General features: G+C 40.7%; 1 protein-coding gene across 3 annotated transcripts in view; it reads right to left on the bottom strand.

The window, feature by feature from the left end:
• Positions 1–26411, bottom strand: part of prex1 (phosphatidylinositol-3,4,5-trisphosphate-dependent Rac exchange factor 1) — a 66397-nt gene that overhangs the window by 3061 nt on the left and 36925 nt on the right. The window contains exons 12-38 of one of the 3 annotated variants that reach the window (XM_079557538.1): positions 25511–25614; positions 24733–24782; positions 23420–23495; positions 23049–23121; positions 19503–19648; positions 18198–18290; positions 15650–15798; positions 15476–15561; positions 14406–14545; positions 13177–13321; positions 12838–13013; positions 12237–12398; positions 11750–11960; positions 10400–10682; positions 9715–9933; positions 6179–6267; positions 5208–5290; positions 4442–4532; positions 4200–4328; positions 4083–4124; positions 3498–3715; positions 3016–3118; positions 1673–1816; positions 1295–1409; positions 1019–1085; positions 884–928; positions 203–378 (exon numbers count right to left, since the gene is read on the bottom strand). In XM_079557538.1, the coding sequence (XP_079413664.1) occupies positions 203–378; positions 884–928; positions 1019–1085; positions 1295–1409; positions 1673–1816; positions 3016–3118; positions 3498–3715; positions 4083–4124; positions 4200–4328; positions 4442–4532; positions 5208–5290; positions 6179–6267; positions 9715–9933; positions 10400–10682; positions 11750–11960; positions 12237–12398; positions 12838–13013; positions 13177–13321; positions 14406–14545; positions 15476–15561; positions 15650–15798; positions 18198–18290; positions 19503–19648; positions 23049–23121; positions 23420–23495; positions 24733–24782; positions 25511–25614 (3415 nt within the window). Of the gene's footprint in view, positions 1–202; positions 379–883; positions 934–1018; positions 1086–1294; positions 1410–1672; positions 1817–3015; positions 3119–3497; positions 3716–4082; positions 4125–4199; positions 4329–4441; positions 4533–5207; positions 5291–6178; positions 6268–9714; positions 9934–10399; positions 10683–11749; positions 11961–12236; positions 12399–12837; positions 13014–13176; positions 13322–14405; positions 14546–15475; positions 15562–15649; positions 15799–18197; positions 18291–19502; positions 19649–23048; positions 23122–23419; positions 23496–24732; positions 24783–25510; positions 25615–26411 lie in introns of those variants that run through there. The other 2 variants (XM_079557540.1, XM_079557539.1) reach the window with 2 other exon arrangements.

Below are 26411 nucleotides of genomic sequence, written 5' to 3'. Positions count from 1 at the left end.
TAATCAACTGATGTGTTGCACTTGGAGACGCCTCACACTTGTAAATCAGAGCTTTGCCACGCTGAATTGTGAGCAAATGGGTTTGTTTGTTTTTTAGCTATGACAAAGTTGAGAAATTGTGTTATGTTGACCTAGCTAGCTCTGACCCGAGTTAATCCTCCCGCCATGAGGGACATACATGTAATAGTGCTGCTACACTCACCTCTGCATACCAGTGCCACACATGGTGATGTGACAGGCTCCCAGTCGGTTGCACAGCTCTGACGACACAGATAGCACGCTGACACCCGATGGGTGACCCTGGGCACTGGGACGCACATTCACATAGGACTGCATCAGACGGCACAGGTCATCCAGGGTGTTCAGGGGACGCAGCAGCTACAGCAAGAGATAAGGCAATGTTAAACTAAGGGGACAGGAAGAACAATTCTTGTGATGAAGAGACAATTCTGTGTAGGATTATGATTTCACTGTACATGAATTCATCTGAGAGACACACAGACAACCTGCTACTTTATTAGTCATTGTATAAGTCTGTGTCTGAAACCACTCAATACGATAGTGCACCAAATGGTGTTTTTGCCAATGAATATCACACATTTACAAGCAGTTGCATTTGAACAAGTGGCTTCAGACACAATATTTTATACAGTATTGTACTGGTGTTACCTGAAGGGGGCAATAATGAGCATTATTATCAACTACTAACACACTAGCTTAAACTCCAGGATATTTCATGAATATTAATATTTATTATTCATTATGATATTATAAAAAGTTTCAAACAGCCTATGTCAGCTGAAGTCAGTTTGGGTCTACTGCATACTACTTGGTTAGTGAAAGTCATTGTGGGTTCCGATCACAGCACACCAGGTTGTCTTACTTTAGAAACGCTTGGCTGGAGTTCTCTAACTTCACGGCCCAGTATCTGTGCTTGCATTTATATTCAGTCATTACATACATATAGAGGACAAAACACAATCATGAGAAAAGTGAAACTATATGAGCACAGATTTACCTGGTCAATCTTCATGGCTGTGCTGTTGGAGTCAGTAGGCAAGTTGGACTTCTCCAAATAGAACGCCCTGATGAAACAATACAACCTTATCTTTCAAGAAGAACGATTTAAAAAGAACCAGTGTCACCAGTGTGCTAGTACTTTACATACAAACATACATCCAACTATAGACTATATACATTCACTATAACTCTTACAACTTTGATAATTTCATTCAAAGTGAACAATGGTTATGCAACATCAAACAGTGGCAATGGTGAAAGAACTAAAGCTCACCTGAGTCTGCGGTAGTAAGCCTTGACTTTCTCCAGAGAGACGGCATTCGTGCGCTGCTGGAACTCCTCCATTGTCACATACTCAGCCTGGGACACTCCTTCAGGACGCTCTAGAGCTGAAATACAAGGGAAAAACGCCTTTACCTACAGTGTGTTTATGGGCATGCAGTTTTTCGAGAGTGTAAGTCCAAAGTTTCACCAGTAGGTGGCAATGTTGTATCAAGATTTCCAGCTTACAATATGCAGTAAAACCTTGTGTATACACATCACATTAGCATATTAAATATGTTATATTAACTCAACCAAGCAGGCCTCAGTCAATAGAGGCAAAATGCAAATTTGTTCATTATGAATAAGGTAAACTAGTTCCCGGTCTCACCTCTGGTAAAAAGCACAGAGTGGAGCTTGAGGCTGCCTCCGTTCTGTAGTCGGCTGGGCAGCTCATTGAAGTGACAGCTGTCCAGATACAGGGTGACCCGCAGGGCCTGCCGACTTCCCTCTACCTGGTAACACACTGGAATATCTGCAACAAATGGGCAGGCAAAGAACAAGTTCAGCAACAAAGTCAATACATCAGTATTTAAGACACTTGAGAAGTTGCTGATGAGTGAAAACATACGACAGCAATAGTAAAATGAAGTCAAATTAAAGTATAAATGCATGGAAGTTTATCATTTACTGCTTACATACAACTTTGTTCCTGGGGAAGTATACAAGTATTTTTATGCAAAAATTAGAAAACACTCAAACATGCTTCATGGTAGAGCCGAAAGGCAATAGCAAGCAAAAGTACTTCAGGGTATTATTATTATTCGGGTTTGTGTATAAATGCTGCTGTCCTTGTATGACAACCATGTTCTGACTAACATATTATTTATTTATTTCATTTTTTACCAGAAAAATTCCAATTAGATGCAGGGCATAAATCGCAAAGCAAAATGCAATCGAATACTTATCAGAAAAATGACAAATTGCTAAATCATTGGGCCCTTTCATGATTTGCAATAGCTCATGCTTGAACTGTCTGGTGCAACTAACATAGTCCGATGGGGATTCACTTAAATGAGAAAATCTGACCTCAAGGGTCACCCTTTTTTCCCAGAGAAACCCATCAAGCCATAATCCTGGGGAATTAGCCTGACTCTATATGCAGCGCCCAGTTTGCTGAAGATGCCATTAACTAATCAATACAAACCACAACAAAAAGCTGCAGCAATTATGAAATTGCAAGTTCAGCAAATTACTGAATGTGAGTTATGTGAACTGGTGTAATAAATAAATTCTATGAACACTTGACTATGTGTACCTCCTCAGTGCTATAGAGGTGAATGAGAAAAAAGTCTAAGCTTAAAAAACAAACTAAAATGGGAAAATAGAAAGAGCAGGTTCGACTTCCAGTAAGCAGCATCTGTACAAGCCACATTGAGGGAACTGACAGACATGAGGTCTGGGTCTGTGAGGAGTTGTTTCTTGTACTGTATGTATGATTTTAAACTATAATAAGTATAATAATTATAAGTGGATTTACTGCACAAAAAGATTTGCTAGCACCGATGAATGTGTGTATAATCCATGTTTATCTCTTTACGTGCCATTTAGTCTGGGAGGGATGCAAACTAAACTAACACAGGCTAAAGAGTAATTACAGAATTAGTCAAACCACCAGCTGCTTATTAGAGGCCTGCTCTGAATGAACTAAGTCAGTCTTTGTAAATGTCTCACTTGCAACTAGACACTCGTCCTCCATCTGCCTGAAGAACACAGTCACTTTGTCCAGGTCTAACAGGGCGGCCTTGGTGTCCTCCAGCATGGTGCGCTCCTCCTTCTGTAAAGAGAGAGAAAAAGAACAGCTCAGAGGTCAATACCATTACACAGTAATAATTACAATCTATATCCAGGGGTAACACTAACAAGAGGCTACGTGCGAAAAGAAAGTTAATATTTACATAAGTACAGAATAATGCTAAATAAACATGCAATTTATTTTCCAAACTACATAACAAATTCGTAGATTATAAAAATAGCAACATGGCCAAATTTGCTTCATGACAACTAAAAAATATACATTTCTATTATATAAAGATGATTATTTCCACCTTACAGGTAAGAACAAATGTATTGTCTTTAGTACTTAACACCTTAAATTTATCAGAGACAAAAAAAACATATTTTTATGTTTATAGAAGTGTAAAATCATGGCTCACTATATGAGAGGCCAGAGTGGACTGGAAGTGCAGCAGGACTCCAATGACAGAGATCTGCTCCAGCCATTTGCGGCTGGTTTCTTTGCTGTCTTCCTGATATTCTCCTGCGTTGTTGAACCTGCACCTCAGAGCTGCCAGCAGTTGCTCAGCTAACGTGCACAGAGCCCCCGTCACAGCCTGACAGAATATCACGTCCCGCCGCAGTTGCAAAGATGTGTCTGCAAAGCAACAATTGAGAGATATAACTATGGAATATTCACAACTTTTTTATTGTATCTTGGTTTATTTTATATAACCATGAAAATACCATATTGCATGACACTCTTAAACAGAAAGTGAAAACCATTTGTAGTGTTTACATAGTGTTTTCTAAATGTTGGGTTTGCTCTTTCACTTGATGGATGACCTCATTTGACGAAGGTCTGAAGCTTTGGATGTATTTAACATGTTTAGACTGTGAGGCCTTTCCTTCAAGAGGAAACTTTCCTGAAACTCATTACACAACCTGTCTCTGCTGCTTCTCATACTTTCCTTCTGGATTTTGACCACTACAAAAACAGAAATATGGTATGAGTTAGACTCTACCTGTGCACTTGAGCAAGGCCAGGAGAAGCTGGTTCTTTCCATCTGAAGTCAAAAGAAAAACAGCATGTAATGTATCTCATCACATGGACTGAGCGCTTGTATGTTTATCCCCCTCACCATCGACGAATCTCTGCAGGCTCTCCACCAGCGTTTTGATGGATGTCGGCAGATTCCAGGGGTCTTCTTGGATGTTTTTATGGATAATGTAACGACAGCGAACCGTCCAGTCTTCTGTTTGGCGAAACTCTGTTCACATAATCCCACATGAAGGAGTCAGTTAAGTTCTGTTATGCAAAGGCTTGTAAAAAAAAAAAAAGACATTGTGATGCTAACGACATCTCGACAAAAGCCTCTACTACCTGGTTGGCTGTGGTCAGAGTAAAAGTGCTTTGTCTCTTCACATGCCTTTGACATGACAGTTCCCTTTAACAGATTGTTTATAGAGTCAACCTGTGTATACAAAGAAAAAAAACATCATCAACCAAAATAGCTAAAAGATTGTAAATTGGATTTTATACACTCAATGTGAAAAGCTATAAAATTAGAAAAGTAATTATGACATCAATTCACCAAAGCTTCATAAAAATGGATAGGTTAAATGCACCTTAGCTTGCTTTTCACAATCAAACTACTTTGCTGTGATGGGGACTAAGTCCAAGGAGAGTACAGTGTTCCATGCAACAATGATTGATGAAGTAATTTTAAATAGGGTTCGTGATAATGATGAGTAATCCTTTTTATCTATGCAACACCTCCATGTCTTTGTTTATACGGTAATTACAATCCTTGCACTGGCACAAAACACGAGCATGGGGAAGATCAAAGGATATTCATAAGTTACGAAAGCAGTGGCGCCTACATGTATCAGTTACAAAGATGCAAAATTAAGAGTAAAAGGAATGGCGAAAACACGATCACTTGACCAAGGACACTAGGAGCCACAAGTTAACACAGCCCAGATGTCAACCAAACCAAATGTGTGTTTTGTTTGCGGAGTTTGGAATAAAGGACTTTGTATTCTTTTCCTATTCAAATATGGTCTCGCCAAGTACTGTACAACAAGAGCAAAGTGGTCACACTTGTAACACATCCGACAGTGTGTGCACAGTAGCCACAGCTGATTACCTGGTTGAAGAGGTGCTCGAGGCAGCCATGCAGCTTGTCCTGCTTGTCAGATGAAATCCTCATGTCACATGGCAACTCATCACCTAAATAAAACGTAAATAAATAACGGATTATGAATCTCAACCATTAATGTGTGTCCTGACTGTAATCTCATTATCCACCAAAATCCATGTTAGATATTCTGGGAGTTAGATGGCGTAGCCTGGTGAAAGGCCAACAGAAAGAAAACACCTCCCAATGTTCATGGAGACTAAATCTGGAGGGGGTTAGTCTTTAAAGGAATAGGCCATCGTTTTTACATACAGAGATACTTACCTTAGCTTAGACAAGTTGATGCATAACTGTCTGGTCTTTGTTAGAAGTTAGAAGCTACCAAACTGTTCCATGTTTTCCCTATTTAAATACAGTTACGTGAAAAGTTACACCAACCAAGTTTAGTCACACAAAATTAAACATGTCAATTTTCTAAGCGGATAAAAAGTAAGGCATAATATAATACAGGAGCACTTTGACATCCGCGCAGTAAAAATTAAGGTGTTTTTACGCCTCACAATATAGTACCGCTTTTTAATCCGTGCAGAAAATCGACATGTTTAATTCTGTGTAACTAGACTTGGATCGTGTAACTTTTCACGTAACTGTATTTAAATGGGGAAAACGTGGAACTGCTTGGTAGCTTCTAATGTCGCCTCAGTTTGGAGCTATAGGAATATGCTGGGAGAGGCTAAATTCTAACAGCATTTGCGTCACTGAGCACACACACAAAGACCACAGGTACACATCAACTCGTCTAAGCTAAGGTAAGAACATCTCAGTATGCAAAAACGGTGGCCTATTCCTTTAATCTCTAACGTGTGAATGTGCAGTCTGTCACTTTTATTTACTACATAAGAGTCATTTCTGTCACCCATTGTTTTGTTTTTCTTCCCAAGGAATATAATATAAGTGCAACATCCCAAAAGTAGCTTTACCTGATCCCATCTCATCACTGCCGAGGTACGAGCTGTTACTCCTCACACTGGTGTAGGACAGGACCGAGTCTCTGTTACTGTTACACTCACTGCAAAAAAAAACATGCACACACAAAAATAATTAGGAAACATAAACAAATGCGACGCAAAGATTGAGACTCTTGTGTGACCACAAAACGACTTTGGAAAACTCGGTCCAGTAATTATGCTGTCAAATAATATATGTCTTCAGTGATTTACCGAAATTTAGAGCAGTGTTAATTAAATGCTCCTGTTTGACTAACTTTCCCTGGAAATGACTGAAAGGCCAAACCACAACAATTGGCCTTTAGCTCTGTAGAGTGAGATCGACTTTTTGTGCGTAATGAGTAAAGTAAGTAAAGAGGTTATGCGTGTGACGTCATATTATAGCATATAACAGCATGGCAGATAGCATTCCATCACGGCAACAGTGCAAAACGAGTGGCAAGTCTGCAAAGCCATCCTTTGCCAATGTTAAAGGTGCACTATGTAACTTTGTGTGAAATATTTTTATATATATATATATATATTTATGCATATTTGACCTTTCAGTGACTCAGTGGCATTATGGGTGCAGCGTGGCACCTTTGCTTTCCCTCACAGTGGACTTTATGACGCTCTAGGATCAATTGTTTTTAGGGGTTCGTACCAGAAACTTGCCAGAAACCCCAAAACAATTGATTCAGGAGCATCACAGTTTGAGGGAGAACAAAGGTGCCACTCTGCACCTAGAGAGCCACTGAGGCACTCAAAGATCAAATAGGCACAAATATTAGGCTTTTTTATTCACACAAAAAGTTACATAGTGCAGCTTTAAAAGTTCAATTTCTATTTAATTTAAAATGTGCACACCCTTTATGATTCAAGATTTCTAGGGAAGGTTAAGGTTAAGGTTAAGGTATACTTTATTAATCCCCGTAGGGAAATTCATTCTCTGCATATGACCCATCCTCAACCTATAGTTAAAATAATAAAACCACTGTGATTCAGCTCACCAAGAGAACGTGGAAGATTTATGTGACTAAAATTATGCAGTGCCTTCATTCCCTTGGCACGTCACAGTCTGCATTAAAGGAATAGGCCACCGTTTTTACATACCAAGATATGTTCTTAGCTCACTTTAGACGTGTTAATATATCCCCGTCTGGTCTTTGTCCGCGCGCTCTGTCACGCAAACGGAGCACATACGCAGCCTCTCCCACATGTCACATAGCTCCGAAAAAGCTCACGATAGAAGCTACCAAGCTCTTCCACGTGTTCCCTATTTAAATAAAGTTACGTGAAGTGTTTTCATGCGAAGTATATTTACCCAGAAATGTAGCATGTCGATTTTATAAGCAAATAAAAAGGGGGACTATATTGTGAGGCGTAATGATACGAGGAGTAAAACGTCCGCGCAGTAACTCCTAAAGGTTATTGACGGAAGTGAGCGGGGGAAGTCTTTAGGAGTTACTACGCGGACGTTTTGCTCCTCGTATCATTACGCCTCACAATATAGTCCCCCTTTTTATTTGCTTATAAAATCGACATGCTACATTTCTGGGTAAATATACTTCGCATGAAAACACTTCATGTAACTTTATTTAAATAGGGAACACGTGGAAGAGCTTGGTAGCTTCTATCGTGAGCTTTTTCGGAGCTATGTGACATGTGGGAGAGGCTGCGTATGTGCTCCGTTTGCGTGACAGAGCGCGCGGACAAAGACCAGACGGGGATATATTAACTCGACTAAAGTGAGCTAAGAACATATCTTAGTATGTAAAAACGGTGGCCTATTCCTTTAACATCACAATTGGCCTATAAGTTAAAGAAATAAAACATGGCATGGCACAGAGACAAACGTACTGCAAACAATGGGTATCGCCTGCTGGGTAATTGTTGTGATTTTGACATGTGTGTGTGAATGTGCACATGTGGCACGCTCGCAACCACAAAAGCTGCTACTACAGGCTACTACAGCCTTGGCTTCCCTCCACAAATCCACAGTAATCTTTTTCCTGCTTCAAGCCTCCTACTACAATTCATTTATCCTTCGCCAGTTCCACATTTGCAGCGTTGTCCTATTTTATATCCCACTGCTTCTGCCTCCGCACATGGGGTGTCTGTTCCAGCTGAATACTCACTCACAAAAGGTAGAGTCTAAATATAGCCACGCATTGCTCCTGCCAAAGAGTGTGAACGCTACTGTCACAATTATTCTGTGTCTAGTCACAGCTCTGCTCTGGATGTAAGCCATACAAATTTAGCATCTTTGCAAAACATCATTCACAATATCTGTTTGGGAAATTAGACAGGAAAGTACTTAGAGTCAAGTAAACCATCTTTTTAACCATCTCCCTCCCATTTCTTTAATTATGACTTTTCAGCTTCTACTCTATTATATGTTTTACAGTCAGTCCCTCCTATCCTCTCTGTGACGCATCTTTCCTGACAGTGCTTGGTCAGGATCTTCCAGCTGTTCAGTTTTGCTGTGGCCTGCCCCACCTCAACACTGCACTTTCCAAAAAACCATCACCTTTCCTCACCTTCATATTTGCCTGCATACCTACAAGCAACAGTTCGGTATTTACCTTTGGAAAGAGTAAACGCGTCACCGGGGGCACGCTCCTATAAACCATGCACAACACATTTTATTGACGCGAGGCAGTCGGCGTGCCTGGGCCCTAATGATAGAGCTGCTGAGGAGGCCGCGCCCCACACTTTTGGCTCTATTATACATCCGCCTACCGCACCAGCGACCAGTAACTCCATCATTGTGGGTGGTGAAGGGTGGGGTTATGTGGAAAAGTGCCCCATGGACTGCGCAGGCAACATCTGAATGAACTGCAGCAACAAGCAAATGACATAAGCAGGTCCGACGACTGCATTTTGAAGTCTTTTTTTGGATTCCAGTTGTGGTTGAAATGCCAACATCTGGAAGAGATTTTAGCCTCAAGCACGTAAACGGTTAAAGGGGATTTTAAATGTATATCAGGGGTTAAAACTGAAGCACAGTTATTTTATAGTGGACGAATGGTCTAAAATGGCTTACTAATAGACATACAGCAAACTATAGGAGTTGATCAACCTGATAGAAAAGGGCAGGCACAATGATTAAAGGTATTTTTCAGGACTTTTAACATAGGGCCTCATTTCCTACTTGTCGAGAGTGCAGTCCTTATATTTGAAGAGTTTAGTGGTGCTAGGCTAGTGCTAGGCAAGCGCATGTCTATGGAAACTAGTTGCCTGCATTAAAAACCTGTTCAAAATCACCATCAAACGTTGCCATATCTGATTTGTAGAAAGCTCCTTTGTGAATTCCACGTAATGCCAGCCACAGGTAAACAAACTGTAGATCCGGTAACCTAGCAGATCACTCCACCTAGCTAGGTAGCTTACAACCGCTGCGTAGCTTACAACCACGAAGCTGATGCTGCTCACATATAAGTTTTATGTTCAGTCGAAGCATTGTGGGCATTTAAACCCTTCACGTTTCTCTTTAATAACCTCTCTATACAGGTGAGACGTTAGTATACCTGTAGGAGTCTCTGTAGCTCATGGTGTCATGGCCCGAGTCCTCCTGGTCCTCTTCGTTGACTTTGAAGCAGACCCTCTTGATGCCACCCTGCTCCACCTTGTCTTGATCACATCCGTCCTCACAGGGGGCAATGGAGGGGGGGTGGCTGGGCTCGTACACCGGAGGTTCCCCACTGTCCCCCTGAAGCTGCGTCGGCTCTGTGATCGATGACAACAGGCTGCAACGAAGAAAGGAAACTGTGAAACAAGATGACACAGACTGGTGATAAAACATTTTAATAATGGGGTAAAAGGAGTACAATGCTCCAAAGATCTTTCAATGTATTTATATGTACTAAATTATTTGATAAAAGTCTGCCTGAAGCACAATTCTGTGTCATCTTTGAACCAGGGTGTTTTGTACTAGTCTAAGCTCATAAATATGTGGGCCTGAAGAATGTGTCTTTTGTAACCCTTAGTTTTAAACAAAAGGAAGCTGTGATCTGCCTCAACAGTGTTTAGAGCTTTCTCAATTCATCAGACTGGGCTCACAGTAAAAGCAGATTTACATGTGCTGTTAGAAGTTAATTAGAAATATCAGTTAGACCAGATTTAGGTCTTCTATAAAAAATATCTTCCACTGTGGCGTGTTCCAGTGTTAAAACGTTGTAGGAATAGTTCATTATGTGCTTGTGGTGCACTTACACGTCTATTTGAGCCACATAGAGCCTCATCTCCCTCACGGCCACGTCCAGGCGGCTATACAGCTGAATGTAGTTGTCCTGGCTCTCAGTGTCTTCCTGTTTAAGGAGGAAACTCAGGCCGCCTTCGCCTTGGCTCTTTCTGCCGTCCCCACAGCCATCCTCTCCATCCAACAGCACCTCCCCATTGTCCTCCACGTCATCCCCCTCCAGGCCGCTGCAGCTCCAGGACGGGGCGCCCATGCTGGTCACACAGTGCTGAGTGTGGGACATGGGGTTCAGCTGGGCTAAGGACATAAAAAAAAATGGGTTTAAGTCCAAAGTCTTTAAGTGTAGACATTAAACTATGCATTAAGTGGACATTTTTTATTACAGGACAGTTCAGGTTGAAAGGTGGTGAAGAGAGGAGTGAGACATTCAAAAACAATATTTTTCCTTATGTGCAAATTATAATGTGAAATAGTATATCTGTAAGAACCCTCCATCATCCAGTCAATCTTCCAAAATGTGTAATAATTTGGATTTTTATTCTCTCGTACATTTCACCTTCATCAAAAGGCTGTCTAATTACGACTATGATTGTGAAACAGCATCATTTCCCGCTGGCTAAAAGAACTGACAGGACCAATGTTGAAAAGCCCTTCTGTCAGTACAAGTGTGAGGCAGATGTCTCTCTGGCAGCTGGTGCTCTATGAAAGATGAAGCCTTTGGATCCGGGAACAAAGTGAGCTATTCCAATTGTCTGTCGTCTAGACGCCTGTTTATCTTCACAGAGAGGAGTGGGACTACATTAAGATGCAGTCAGATATTGGAAAAACAAAAGTTGTCCTGAATCCAGAGTGGAGGACACACTTCCTATTTCCAAGTTCTCCAGTGTTTTTGAACATCTCCCTTTACCTCACTTGATTTGCCACTTTCTCTTTAAGCTTTCTGACCTCAGCTGTGACCCTGAATGAACGACACACACATTCCTCCATTGTCTTAAGGCTCTGACATCACTGCATCTTCTCTACATGTTGATAACATGGGATAGGCCTGGGGGTAATGGACTCTTAATGGCCAAGCACTCCACTATAGGGACCCTTGTTGAGAGCTTATGACATTCCTGTCTTTGTGTGAGGGATTTGAATGGTCAGGGTGGGTCATCTGTCAAAACAACCACTCTGGGCTGAGGCAAAATGGGTCAATCAACAATATTATGGATGTGTGCTAGAATTAAGGGTCAACTATTCAAATTGACATTATTCCCAAATCTAAGACTACTGTATACAGTTTTCAAGTTATGAAGTTGATGTAAAGTTTTGAAAGCTGTTGCATGTTTAATAGCATCCCAGACTCCTGCTCCTCTCTTTACCTTGGTCAGGGTCCAGCCCGAAGATGGAATTCTTGCGTCCAAATCTGATGCTGAATGTTCTGCCGGCAGATGTTGTGCTCTTTGGGTAAGAAACCTGCATTAGGTTTATGTGACAGTTGGTGGGCACAAAGTCCATGCAGCCCAGACTGTGAGGACGCACTCCGGCCTGTCTGAAGGACGGCCACACCTTATTGCTCAGCTCCAGAGCAAACTGTGAGGGAGAAATCACAGGGGAACAAAGAAAGAAAAACGTTAAAGTTGTGTGTAGAATTTGAACTTTCTTCATTGTTAAAATGGCTCATCAACACCTTAAGCCAATGATATGAGTTTGAACTTCAACTTAAAGGATGCTCGATAAGCACAAATAAGCAAAGAGCAGAACAAAAGAATGTTTGCATTAAAGATTTTTGAAGATTGGTGCTTAAAAAAACAGATAATTGTATTGGCATGTGGTTCAGACAGAAAATAATGAGAGTATATATAATACCTGCTGGTAATTACTGATTCGCCGCCGGATACTTTCCAGCTTGGTGTCACAAATCTGTCTGAACTCGAACTGAGGCATCGTAACCACTCGGTCGCTCTGGGAGATGAGCTGACTGCAGTTACGCACAAAGAGGCTGTCGTCATTACAAAACGCCTGCAGGATCTGAAGAGACACGAAGCACAAGGGAGGATAGATTATTACCACATTAAAAGAGGAGGTGATTATAACGCAACACAAAAAGAAATGTTTTACCTCGAGCTACATGTTTAAATTTGAATACTACCAACTTTATCCATGCCCTGTTATTAAACCTTTATTGACTCGAGCAAATATAACAGAGACCTGTGTTGTCTTGGAGCCTGAAGGTAGAGCATAAAAGTGTTTTTTTTTTTCTCACTTTCTTTCCTCAGATTTTATTACTGAACTATAAATATTCTTGTTTGTTTAACCAATCTGTTTTGACATTTATTTGATAGCAATATTTACTGAGAATTTATGAAATAAATTAAGGAAGTTAATCATTTTTAGTACATGTATTAGGTTAGACTGCTCATTTTAATAAGAACATAGTCAACACAATAATATTCAATACTATACGAACCTTTGCAGTGAGGCTAAAGCAGCCTTTAGGTTCCACAATCTTCTCCAGGACGTGGCACTTAATGCCGGCTGTGCTGACATACTCATACACCACTCCAGGCTCCAAATGCACATTATCAACAGTTAAACTGACCAAAGGAAGGTCTTCAGACAAAGACAATCTGCTGAGTCGGTAGTCTGAAAAACACAGATGCAACTGTAAAACAAAGGTCTAAAACAAAGGCAGTCCAGCAAAATAGTTGAAAAAGGAATCACTTAAAGCAAGTAGCGGTGGGTAATATGACAAGATAAAATCAAATGGTGATGTAATGATGTGAGGGAGTTTATTCAGCATCGTCACCTGTTCCATTGGTGCCATTCTCTTCACCGTGGTCTGACCCATTCTCTACTGGATACGGCCTCAGAACGCCCTCCGCCTTCTGCTCAGAGTCCTGTTCTCGCTGGAGCTCCTTAACATCCTCAAAGACTCTGTAAACCCACTGGCCCTAAGACACACAGAGTCAGTCATTCAACATATGGTCATTAACGGTGGAAAAAGCCTACAAGATCTACTACTGTATATATCAACTCTACGACAAAAACGAGACAGACACTGTCAATATTTTCTACACAAAGTTGAGTGTAGCCAGAAACAACATCCTGGCACTTTGTTCTGTTAGCCAATGAAAACATACATTAATGAAACAGGTGAGCAAGGTTGGAAAAAAAGAAACCAAATGCACATAGAAGATGTTAAAGAATATATATCATTTTTCAGGAATGACCAAACTAGAGCAGGCAACATGAGGTCTTTGAGGAAAGTTGATAAGTTCCAAAAATGTGAATGACTTTGCAAAGAAATATCTGATAATTAACATAAAAACACTTTAAAGGGGTTAACTAAAAGCGGCCATAACAAAGTTTTTTGGGGATTTTCTATCACTTTGGCCCATCTACTTACTTCCAGGTCACAGTTTATTTGAAAGCTTGAGAAAAAATTGATGATGATTTCACCCTAAACTGAAATCATAGTATTTAAATAATGAGAAATGCTGTATTCTGGAAGTAGAAAAGGAAAGGACTTTATTTGTATAACGCTTTTCACAGACTTGGTCACAAAGTGCTTTACATGGGGCAGTTTCACTCCATACTCGGTGGAGGTAAGTTTGGTGTAGCTTCAGTTTCGCCTGGGGGAGACTGACTGTCGCGACTGCACACATGTGAGCCAGCGGTCCCTCTGACCACCACCATTCATTCACACGCACACATCAGTCATCTTAGGCTATTGTACATGTTTTTTGTGGAAGGGGAAACCCGGAGGAAACCTACGCACACACAGGGAGAACATGCAAACTCCACACAAAGAGGCCAGGTGGGAATTGAACCCGGGACCTTCTAGGTGTGAAGCACGAGCGCCAACCGCTGTGCAACCATGCCTCATACAATATTTTTTTCCTGAAATGCACCAAAATGCAGACACGGCACCAATAGTACAATCTCCAGAGCCACCATATCTTGTTTCACATGAAAACCTGTCAGTATCATAACATCATCATTTATGTTTTCATTTGTTTCCGTTTGCGTCCTTACAGCTTGTAGAGCGTCTTCATGGGTGTGCTGGCCACTGAAGTGCTCCAGGACCTCCTGGCAGTCGCTTTGGTTCACGTTGTTACCGTTGACCTTCAAGATGACCTGGCCTGGCTGTAGCCCCGCCCCTGCCGCCTCCCATCCTGCAGTGTGTCAAAACAGGGTCAAAGGTCAATCTCAGGAATTCAAATACCAGGTTTCAACAACTGTGGACAGCACTCTCATGTAGCATAAATGCTTGTCACAGAACTACAGCAACTGAATATTCCCTTTTTATGACCAAATATGAACCTTTCTCAAAATCACGGTTTCAAAATAAAGTATTACCATACAATTAAATTCAAGTCTTTGTTTTAGTGTATGTGACTCAAACAATCCTCGATGCTTCTTGAGTCAATTACTTGGGTTTGATGCCCTAGCATGCTGTCCCCTGCTACCACTGTCCTTGCCGCCTGAAGTCCAATCAACACTTCCATCAGCTCTCATTCCCATCTAAAAATACCATGCTTGGCATCACTTAAAACCATGGTGTCAACAGTTACCCAAGCGCTACGACCCTTGAGTGAAAACACACAGAGGATTGAAGCTTATTTTAAGAGCTAAGAAAAAAAACAGAAGAATCTGAGCTGAAGTGGTTTGGAATTTATTGGGGTTATAATTTTCAACTTTAGCTTTGTTTATTTACTGTCAATTGTCCTGTTGATTACAAACCAGTCTGTATTTTGCTTATAAGTGGGAAAAGATAGGTTGCGTCTTACTGCAACAACATTAAGTCTTTAAGCAGTGGTTTGAACTCTGACCGATGCTGTCTGACAGGTGCCTATAAAAACTAATGGAAGTCTGTTTAAAACGAAAAAGAACAGGTGGTTTTGGGCTTCAGTTACAACAACAACCTTTTTGAATCCTTTCTCATAGATTTTACATTGTGAAAAGGACAGACAAATCCACTGCTAAGTAAGGTAAAGTGCTTCTTATCCATTACAGTGTATTCCTGAGTGGTTACATGGGTTTCAAAAGGTGGTGTATTCAACATATATCCTAGAAAATAAGAACTTGTTTTAAGAGTAACTCACCTTTTCTAACAGCATGCACATGAGGGGGAGCAGAGCCAGACAGCCTAAATGAAAGACTGTCTGGATTATCAGGAATCTTAACAATCCTAGAAGAGAAATGCATGTATCACTGAATGAACTATGTTTTGTTTCTATATGTTTGTCTCTACTGTATGTTTGGTGGTGGTGTCTTACTCCTTGGCCTTGGTTGCGACCAGCAGTCTGAGTGACCTCCGTATGCAGAAGGACTGGCTGATCATAGTCTCCACGTCGGAGAATGGCCGGAGGAACAGCAGGTCTTCATTGATGGTGTAGATCTTTCTGCCCACCTGTAGGCCGGCCATCTGCACAGACAGACAGACAGATGGACACCCAATCACTTCCATTATACGTAAGTGCTCACTGAATCTAAAACTCAAGTTGGGTGTGTAACAAAATCTTCGATGCTGATCTCACAAAATTGATTGTACCAGTTACAGTGTTAAAATGTGGTGATGCCTGCGTTCTTGAACTGAATGAATAATACACTTGAATTTACAAGAATATTAATGTTGACTACCATTTTAATGTTTCAAAGACAAAAACGTACTACATGATGCTAAAGGGATATTTCAGGATCTCATTTCCTAGTTATCCAGAGTGTTGTTGATTTCTGGAGATATATATATTTTTATACATATTTTTTTATTTCATGCAGTCCTTATATTTGAAGAGTTTAGTGGTGCTAGGCTAGTGCTAGGCTAGCGCATGTCTATGGTAACTAGTAAAACAGTCTGACCTTAGCCCAGTGCACCTGAGGCAAATCACTTATAACACCAGACTACCGATAAAAATGGCTGTGTTGACTGAATATTTTTTTTAATAAAACATTCTGCATTTCAAATTTATATAATTATATTAATTATATAAATTTGTATTTGAGCAGCATCAGCTTCCTGGTTGTAAGCTACGCGGCGGCGGAGTGATCTGCTAGGTTACCGGGTTTGTTTACCTGCGGCCGGCATTACAACACACAGGAGGAGGAGCTTTCTACAAATCAGATATGGCAACGTTTGGAGGACTACCAGATAATTTTTAATTAGAGATTTTTAATGCAGGCTACTAGTTACCATAGACATGGGCTAGCCTAGCACTAGCCTAGCACCACTAAACTCTTCAAACATAAGGACTGCATGAATTAAAAAAATAATTATCTCCAGAAATCAACAACACTCTGGAGAACTAGGAAATGAGGCCCTATGTCAAAAATCCTGATATATCCCTTTAATGTATTTGGTAAAAGTCACAGACACATGATGCATAATAAGTCTGAAATGCTAATTTGCTAATGCTAATTTAGTAATACATAATAGTCAGCGCATGTCTATTGTATTATTATCCAAAAAACATCTACAGGATTTCACTATAAGGTTTTCGTCTGATTATTCATTGTGTTATTAACGCCACAATCTGTTCCGTCTGAAACCCTTTTTTGAAACCGCAGACCAAAGCACTGCTGCAGCTCCGCACATGCACCCCAGTCATCTTGCACATCCCCAGTCACATTGGAGAAAGAATGCTGCTTCTGTGTGCTCCCTGTGTGAGCCCAGTGTCCTGGCCACAGATCCGGTGGGGTGGCCTTAGCTTAACTGGGCTCTGTCTTTGGCTGTGGGCCCAGGGGAGATAGAGAAATGACTGGGAGGAGCAGTGGTTTTGTCAAAAAGAATGAGTATAAGTGCAAAGAGCAGAACATAGATGCCTGCAACATGTGACTTCGTATAACTGCGCGATATAATCAAAGCTCTGTGTTAGTGATCTTGAGGCCCTTTTTGAGCCCCATGGGAACACTGCAGAGGCTCAGTCAGGGTGCTGGCACAAATCTGGATACCCACTAACTGGTGTTGGCGGGAACAGGGGTGAGACCATCCAATGTGGATTATATATGTACAGTATATAAATAATAATACAGTAACGGTCAAAAGTTTGGAAACGCTTTTTATGTTTCAGCTTTTCTTTTCTTTAACACTATTTACATTGTATCATTCTCATTGAAGACATTAAACTATGAATGAACACATGGGATTAGGTAGGGGGAAAAGTAGGGGAAAAATTGCCACCCTTTATTCATTCTCTCAACAAGTTTCAAAAGGTTGTGAGATGATTTTCAACAGTTCAATCAAATCAAAACCATTTCTGGAAGACTACTCTGTGAATCCCATTGAGAATCTGTGCAAAGCAGTGATCAAAGCAAAAGGCGGCTATTTTGAAGAATCTATTTCACCTTTTTTGTTTAAAGAATAATTCCATATGTGTTCATTCATAAATTAAAGCCTTCAGTGAGAGTCGTCAATGTAAATAGTCTTGACATAACAGAAAGAAAAAAAATGTGTGGTGAATAATCACACAGAGAAAAAAAGATCCAGGTCTCGGTTTAGATGTAAAATGATTGTTAATTGTTAAGTTGTTCATTTCAATTTGTCAAATCAATGTGAATAAAAGAAAACTATAATGTGAAAAGAACCAGAAGGAGTAGCAGTGTATTCTGAAATGTGTAGATACAATCTTATTAACAATTTTGAAACACTGGGTCTTCCTTATGATGCTTCTGTAGAACAAAGAAGATTGCTGAATAACCATAGTGACGTGACATGCATGGCTAATGGCGCTGGTCGAAGAAAGACAGACAGCAGTCGTCCAGAGAGTGGACATCCATTACCTCCTAGAAGTAATGCCCTGAGCCAAAGGGAGACAGAGTGACCATTACCTCAGCGTGGGAGCCTCTGGTGACAGACTTCACCACAATGGCCTTGTTTTTCTCCTCAATCTCAAAGCCGTAGTCCTCTTCCTCGGGGTGAATCTAGGCAAGTGAATGCTGCAATTACTATCACTTTTACACTTCAGAGAATTTATAGCTTCAAGTGTGCCATGTCACAGTGAGATCGATTTCGAATGTATAAAGCAGTTTATGAAGAGCTGAATCCTTGAACTGTCATGATCTCTACAAGAAGACAACTAGTATTCGGCTCAATAATATGAATAATAGACATAGCAATATTGGTCTGGAATATTGGTTTTGTGGTCATGCAAGATCAAAACATGCTAGACTGCAGGTTGTAATTTGCCATTTCGCGTCAAGTGCTTTTTAGTTCAACTCTTCTCGTCATTCCCCAGTGGAGCGGCACCAATAATGCTGTCATCACCAAGCACATTAGCCCGCCTCCATTAGTGGAGCTGCTAGAGCCATCTTCCTGCTGCATGCCGCTGATAAGATGCAGATCTCTGTCGTTTTTGTATCAGGGGAGATTGCCTCTGTAAATAAAGAGTTCCCACACTATTGACTTGAACCGTATCCAGTTTAGTATAATCGTGGATTAGCTTGGATGATAATCAAAGAGAGTAAGGGAACTTGAGCTAACTGTCTCTGATTTAGGTCAGCAGTGATTTGTGCAAGTAAGGAGTTTATAATTGTGTGTGCACCCTGTACTATACTATTCTTGTGACAATTTTAAAACATGTTAAAAGTTTGACATCTTTGTACTAATTAAAGGTCAAACCCCTGGCAGCAATTTCAAGTGCGGCTTCATTTATTTGTTTTCTAGTTTTTGTTTTGTTTTTCACATCTAATGAGAGGCTGTCAGCCAGCTTGGCCACATAAGGACATTTTCTGATATTATTTTATTTTACGAGTTTCCACACATTTACAGGGGAGTAACAAAATGACTATACCCAATTTGAAGAAGCAGAATTGCTTTTTAATTGTTTAGCTCTATACCTTTTGCCCGACCTAAAGGAAAAAGTTATGCCTCAATGATGATATCAAGTAGAGCAGTACTGTTCAAAGTGACAAAATGCATCTATTTTTATTACATCCACAAGATAATCTTATTGAAATGCAGAGTGATAAAAGCATCACACAGGTGCCACTAAAGCAGCTTGGGTTCCCGTGAGTAAACCGGGACGTATATATCCGTGTATAGACATTTTAATTACATTCTGCCTTGACGATCAGAGTAAAGAACGATGGATTGGAAGCGTGGAAGAGCTGAAGGGTAAATATGTTTCAACATACCACCAGAGATTTGACAAGGATGTTCTCGATGAGCTTGAAGTCATTGCGCTGCAGTTGTTTGCTCTTGGTGCTGGTTCCCTCTGTCTCTTCATCAGCGTAGAAGCGGAAGAACTGGGAGTCGTCTTTGAACTCACTCTTCTCCAAAACTGAAAGATAAATATAATTGTAGTGTGAGATCAGAAGAGCTTAACAATACCATTTAATGTGACCATTAAATTAGATGTTTTGGTATCAGTATATAATGTGTTCCATTTCATGTGGCGATACAGAAAAGAAACGTGGGGTTCAGTGAACAAAGAATCAAAAGCATCATTCCAACCAATTTAAGAAAAATGATACAAATTAATACAAATAAAATGATTATCTCAAGGTTTCACAGTAGCACTGGAACAAGGCTTTCTTTTCACTGAAGGCACACTATAATGAGCACATCTCAACATTACGTACATAGACTTCAAAGACCTGTGGTCCCGTATTTTTATGAAAGTAACATGGTGCTACTTGCCTTTCCTACAGAGCATGTTCCTTAAAAGGGCAAAGGCAGGAAGGGCAGGCGGACCCTACGAGCCTACACAGTGCACTAGAGCCTGTCAATCAAAGTCCAAGGCTAATTCTACAGAACAGAAATAGCGTGGCATTGTGACATTGGTCAAACCATTTTTCTAGAAAAGACCAAACGCTTTGGAGCCAGGCCTTTAAGTGTTTAGTGTCTGGGAGGTGCAAAGTCTCCATTGGAATCCGTTCAACAAAGTTTCTTTTGAAGTTGCCTCTGGCCACCAGGAGGTGGTATTGCAGCAATATCAGCTCCCACCACTAGGACCAAAGAGAAGCGCTTTCCTCGCCCCTTGTTCATGAATAACACTGTAGCAGCACAACTGCTCCTTACACCAGACACATCTTCACACAAGCAAGCTAACGGTTAATTAGCTCATTAGCTAATGATGCTATTGGGAACATCTGGAGCCAAAGCACATCTGGGTTTTAGCACAAAATGGGCTGGGACTTCACTATCTCCAGAGGGCACGGACGAGAGGAGAAATCCCACTGTTTGGATTGTCTCCAGAACAACACATGAGCCCCTTCTCAACACGCAGGGCTGAGGCCAAGGGACAAAAACAAGAGCAGTGTCTTCAAATAAATAGTATAAACATTAAACATTTATGAAGTAGTTAAGGTTCAGAATCATATAGTCGTAATGTATGTTCTACAATTAGACCATGGCAGCAATATGAAACAGTTCCCTCTTCCCTCGTTCCCTCTAAACGGTCTTAAGCCTGGTGTACACTGCAAGATAGTTTCATCTTAACAATTTTTGGGAAATCACACTGCATAGCTACAGAGATTGTAACAAATGCTTGCTGTACAAGATAGAACTGCCTTAATCACAGTGGAGAAAAGTCTGAAATTATGCTATTTACATGAAACTTTGTACGACAGAACGTGTTAAAATGGTTCTAAAGTCAGTGACGCTACAAGTCTTGCTCAGACCTAACACAGAGGTGCCCAGCTGTTGGGAGATTTGGAGAGCATCTGTCTTGGTCCTCTGAACAAAAGCCTTCACAAACCAATTACACACCGCACCCACTCACACAGATCACGCCAACTCAACTCCGGTCACGCAGGCTGTGGCCATTCAATACTTGAACACCTCTGACTTTACAACGAGACCGGAAACTACGATATCAAGTTATGGCTCAAAGATTACAGCACATGACACACACACTTGTAAATCAGCGCAAGTGGATCAAATGTCACAATCAAAGGAGTGGGGAAATCACTGCAATGTTGACACTTGACTCACCGTACGTAGCAAACATCCATTAATCATTACAGTACGCAATCGCAGAACATCTTAAGATATTTTTCCAGAAATATGTTAAGCCCTTATTTCAAATATAAAACCTACTGTATCTCCAGAGAAAAGAAAAAAAAGTTCAACCAAAAGTCAAAGACATAAAACAACAGAAATAGCAGATGCGCTGACTCAAGGAAAAAGAGAGCTAAAGGTGAGAGGTGCAGACAGGAGGAGAGGACAGAGGCCATGACTTGAAGAAACAGGTGAGAGCAGAACAGATGGCACTGGGAAGTTCCTCTCTAGAAGATCTGTGAGTAAGTAGAGCATAAAGCATAAAGCATAAAGAAATATCCAGTTACGATGTCTTACAAGTATTGCAAAAATCACATGTATTTCTGTTTTCAGATGCTCAGCAGGTTTTATAGGTAATATAATAAAAGCTCATGGAGACAAGATATTTTGCCTGATGACATTTTATGACCTCGATTGCACTTATTTTTGCCACTGCAGTGATCAATAAGACTCATTATCAGTTCAAATAGAATTTCTGAGGGTAAAGGCGATGAGAAGATGCCACGGAGACATTGAGACACCAAAACCACTTAAGGTAATCCATCTTTAACCAACACGCTGTTACAGTCTTTTACCCTGTCTATCATCTTGAGTTTGTATGAAAATAAAAGCCGTTGTTATTGTCTGTCATCTCCTATTTAGGCCTGTCCAGTGGTCACAGCTGAGTGGAGTGACCCAGACGGTCATGTAGCTACGCCAAACAGCTTTGGTTAGGGTACACTGCTAATGCTGTTTATGTTGCCCAGTCTGGTCAGGAACTGTGCGGCCTGAGAGGCTACTGTGGCTAAAGCTAGAAGTGCTGCAGGTCCTTTTTCAGACTATGATGCAATGACAGTGGTAAAGCTAATATTATTTTTAAGGGTGGAGACAGTGGAAAAATGGGGTTGTGGGTATATTTTTAAGCAGTGTCATACATTTTTGCTGCATAAATTCTGGGTACGAAAATTTTGTTTGGATAAACAAAGGATGCCCAAAGTGCGGCCTGGGGGCCAAATACAACCCTCAGGACAATTTTTGATGGCCCTCAGGCTAGGATGATACTTTTTACTTAGTTTCATAATACCACACAATTAAAATCCAAAATATATTTTGGTGTGAAACAAGGATAGCATCATGGCTCCAATTCTCAATAAAGTTGTTTGGAACGGTTTAAACCTTTCTTAAATGCACCGAGTTGAAAGTTTGACTGCACTGACCAATGATCGTTCCCCTGCAGAACACACTTCAATATGTGGCCCTCAATGTTTATCCATGGGTTTCAAGTGATGTTAAATTAGGACCGTTCACATGGCAATAAGCCTTTCAAAAACTGAGCAGACACACACACACATCCACAAAAACTGAATAGCAAACCCGAAAGTTGCAATCAAAATAAAATGATAGATCTGCACAGCTAATAGGCTGCCGAACAATGCTCCTGATTGAGTAGATTTTTGTCCCCAAAATACTTACTACCTACTAAATAAAACTTGAAACTCGTGATGGAACAACTGTCTACACAAAATGAAATAATAAACAAATAATAACCCTATAAAAAAGTAATTCTTCTTCCTACATCTTAAGAGTTTGATTCTGAGCACCAGAATTGACAGAAAAGTTTCAGACATAATGCCCTTGCCCCTGGAGAAAGGAAACCCATATATAATTTTTAAAAACAAGTAAATGAGATGGTAACTGACCGTGGTGCATAAAGCCACTATTGCAGAGCCCCACTCCCAGCGTCACGGCGTCCTCTCGAGTCGAGCAGTCTCCCTGGGAAACAATCAATGACGCACATATGGGGTCACTCACAATGCTATTTACACCTTGCGAGACACAGCAGCTAAACCCATCAGGCTTACAGAATACAATTAGACGTTTCTATCATGCCTACTTGAATTTGCTAGAGAAATAACTGCCACAAATCTGTGACCATATGAGTCAAAAAATAAAATGAGAGATTAAGCTACATGTATTCAGAAATTGGTTACTGGCCGGAGTTGTGCATTTTGGTTGTTGCATAAAATAAACAAGCATTTTACACATACCAATTAGTATTACTTTCAATTACCTGTGACAGCAGCCAGTCCACCAATTTACTTGCAGGCACAACGGACTTGAAGGTTTTCAAATGGTGGTCTCTGTCCCTATAAAGAAACACTAATTATATTTGCATGGTATAGCACTTCATAAAACACATACTGGCAAAGACAGCCACAAGCCGTTTTATGTTTTCAGCCCTTGTTATCTATGCTCATTTAACGCGACGTCAGAAAATGTAATAAAATCGAGCTTCACTTGTCAGATATGATTTTGGGAATGTCACAGATCCATCACTCAAGCATAATTAATGGTAGCACTCTGCAATGGCCGTTTAGTGATTAAAAAGCCAGGGCGGGTTACATAACACGCTGCTGGCAGGACTGCTGTTGTATGTTAATAAGATTTGTCCCCGGTCCAGAGGCTCTTTGTTTACAACAGTGGCAGCCCCGGACTCTTCAATCAGACCGACAGGGGGAAGATACTTGGGGAAAATAGGAAAGTGCTTTTTTAATTGTTTGTTGAATCTCACCACATCATACAAAATAATGCATCTGTATTGACATGTTTCTATTTATATATAAAGACATTTTAAAGCCAGACATTTCACCCCGTAAATAATCAATAATAATCATCACCTCTGCTTAGACCTGATTTGTAACTTTGCAGAGATGTTGGGTATTTTTTTTAGGTTTTTGGGGAATTTCGTTGTGTCTTTACATTTTTTTTTACACAGTTAGCAAAATGTGAGGTTTAAATTCTAAATGCTTTATTGCAAAGATGTTTTGCTCAGGCAAGTAGCTCTTATATTGTAAGAAGATGTAAACTGGAGCGCTGTAGCAGGAATAGTTCATCTGTGTTAGGTAGTGGCGTAGCTACACATGCCAAAAATCCCATATATGAGAAAGTTTTGGATCGGTAGCCCTATATAACTCTATGACAATGATATTTTTTACCAAGCTTTTTTTATGAATCCGATTATTTTAACAGCAGACAAAATGCCTGTTCTCCCTACGCTATCATTAGCCTTCTTTTATTTGTTAAGCACCGCTCATGTTACCACTTGTGGAGCACATTGTAAGGACTTCTTTTAATCTTCTGAAGAACAGCGCCAGTCATGAAAACCTGGCACTTACACAGTCCTAAAATTGAACCTCAAAATGCACCTAGAGTGGCTAATGCCCGGCTCTGTGTGCAGGCTGGAGGGAAAGAGCTCCAAGGGTATACTGTTTATTCAGCCTTATATGACGTGGATCCAATGTGATCCCTTGATGAATATGCATGCCACACCTGGGTACAGAGCTGCTTAGCATAACGGGGGGAAAGGACAGGGCAGGTACTCACTTGATGACAGGCGTGTGGAGGCTGTGCAGGCGGCAGTACAGTCGAACGCCCTGAAAACGAGAGAAAAGGAGAGGGGAGAGGAGAAGGAGTGGAGCCAGTGAGTCAGAGAGCACACACCTTTGGTAAACAAGAACAAGCGTGGCCCCGGGACATAACATTTCAGCGACAGTAAAACCAGTTATCCCTCAGCTATGCTTTTAAGACAGAGATTTAGAACCTGTAAATTCATTCGGGGGGGAGCCCGAGGAGCTATTCTGACAGCTAGGACAAAACAAGTTTAAAAATTAATCTTATAGCCAGACTGCTGTAAAATGATTATGTTTACAATCTTGTTTGGATGACTAAGATGCAACATTTTGAAGCATGTAATCCAAAATAATTTGTGGGTAGGACGTAACAAAATGAATTACAAGGTTTGTCTGTAAATATTTAAGTTATGTGATTGATTGATTGATTGATTGATTGATTGATTGATTGATTGATTGATTGATAGATAGGGAAAACCATTAAGAAGTCCACTTCTGAAAGGAGACTGGCACTATGCTGGTTATATGGTTAGTCAACTACTGAGGGGGCAAGAACAAAAGTTAATGGAGCAACATATTCTAAATGTAAATTAGAGAATGTAATGTAAAAAGAAAAAATAGCTCTTATATTACTAAAATTGGTGAATGTGGTTTCCAATTGATCTATTACAGATGATTGACTTATGAACACAAACGCTCATTGTCCAGCATGCTTTAACACAGCATTTTTCACAGCAGTCCTATTTATTTACCTTAGACATGATGTCCTCCATCTCACTGCGAGCCTTGTAAGTGCCATCATCGTAGCGGAAGCGGTACAGGACCTGCTCGTTCTTGAATTGGTGTTTATCCGACACTACAAAAATATACATAAAGCCATTTTAAACTTTTCTGCAACGGGTTGGGGTGGTTATCAGCAAAAAAAATAAACGCCTCAGAGCCTGAACAACAAAGTGTTACATTTTCTATTTGTTGTTTTGTTGCGGCTACAATTTCCTACAGTTGTGTTTAGGTTTGGGGACAAAAAGTGGGGAAAAAAACAAAACAAAGCCTGAGCAAACACTTAAATTAAAAAGTAAGCTTTGGAACAGCAAATCCACTACAATAAATATAGGTCGTGCTTGCTTGAAATCAAAGTAATATAACTGTCATGAATTGGACTGGAGGTAAACACATGGATAATAGATGGTGCCAAACAGAGGCAGTGTGGTTCCCCCACAACAAGCTGGCACAGACTCAAACAAGTGGTGGGTATGCTCCGTCTAGACTTAAAATACTCTCATAAAAGCGGAGGAATGCACCGCCAAATCCGCCATTGTGCTACATGTCACATCCAAAGTAAATCAAAAGTGTAGGAGCGTAACTTATACACGCATTATTGGTTGACAGATGTAATTTGCTCCTGATTTGAAAGAAAGACACTCTCAAAGCAGTTATGTCTCACTTATGTCTCTTGAGCGGGTGATGGACAGCCTCAATCTACCATTACGTCACTCTACCTGATGCCTAGTTGGACACGCTGCCTGCAGGCCTGTGGCTCAACCGCCTACCCACAGAGATGTCCCACCGTCCCACAGAGCACTGCATGGCATCTTCTCTGTGGTCGTGGGCTTCTCTGAGGGCAGATTTCATGGGATTTTCCAAAGGTATTAA

The sequence above is a fragment of the Gobius niger genome, assembly GCF_951799975.1.
Source record: "Gobius niger genome assembly, chromosome: 6".
NCBI classification, from domain to species: Eukaryota; Metazoa; Chordata; class Actinopteri; order Gobiiformes; family Gobiidae; genus Gobius; species Gobius niger.
The sequence above is the reverse complement of the archived record's forward strand: the minus strand, read 5'-3'. Positions and strand labels throughout refer to the sequence as shown.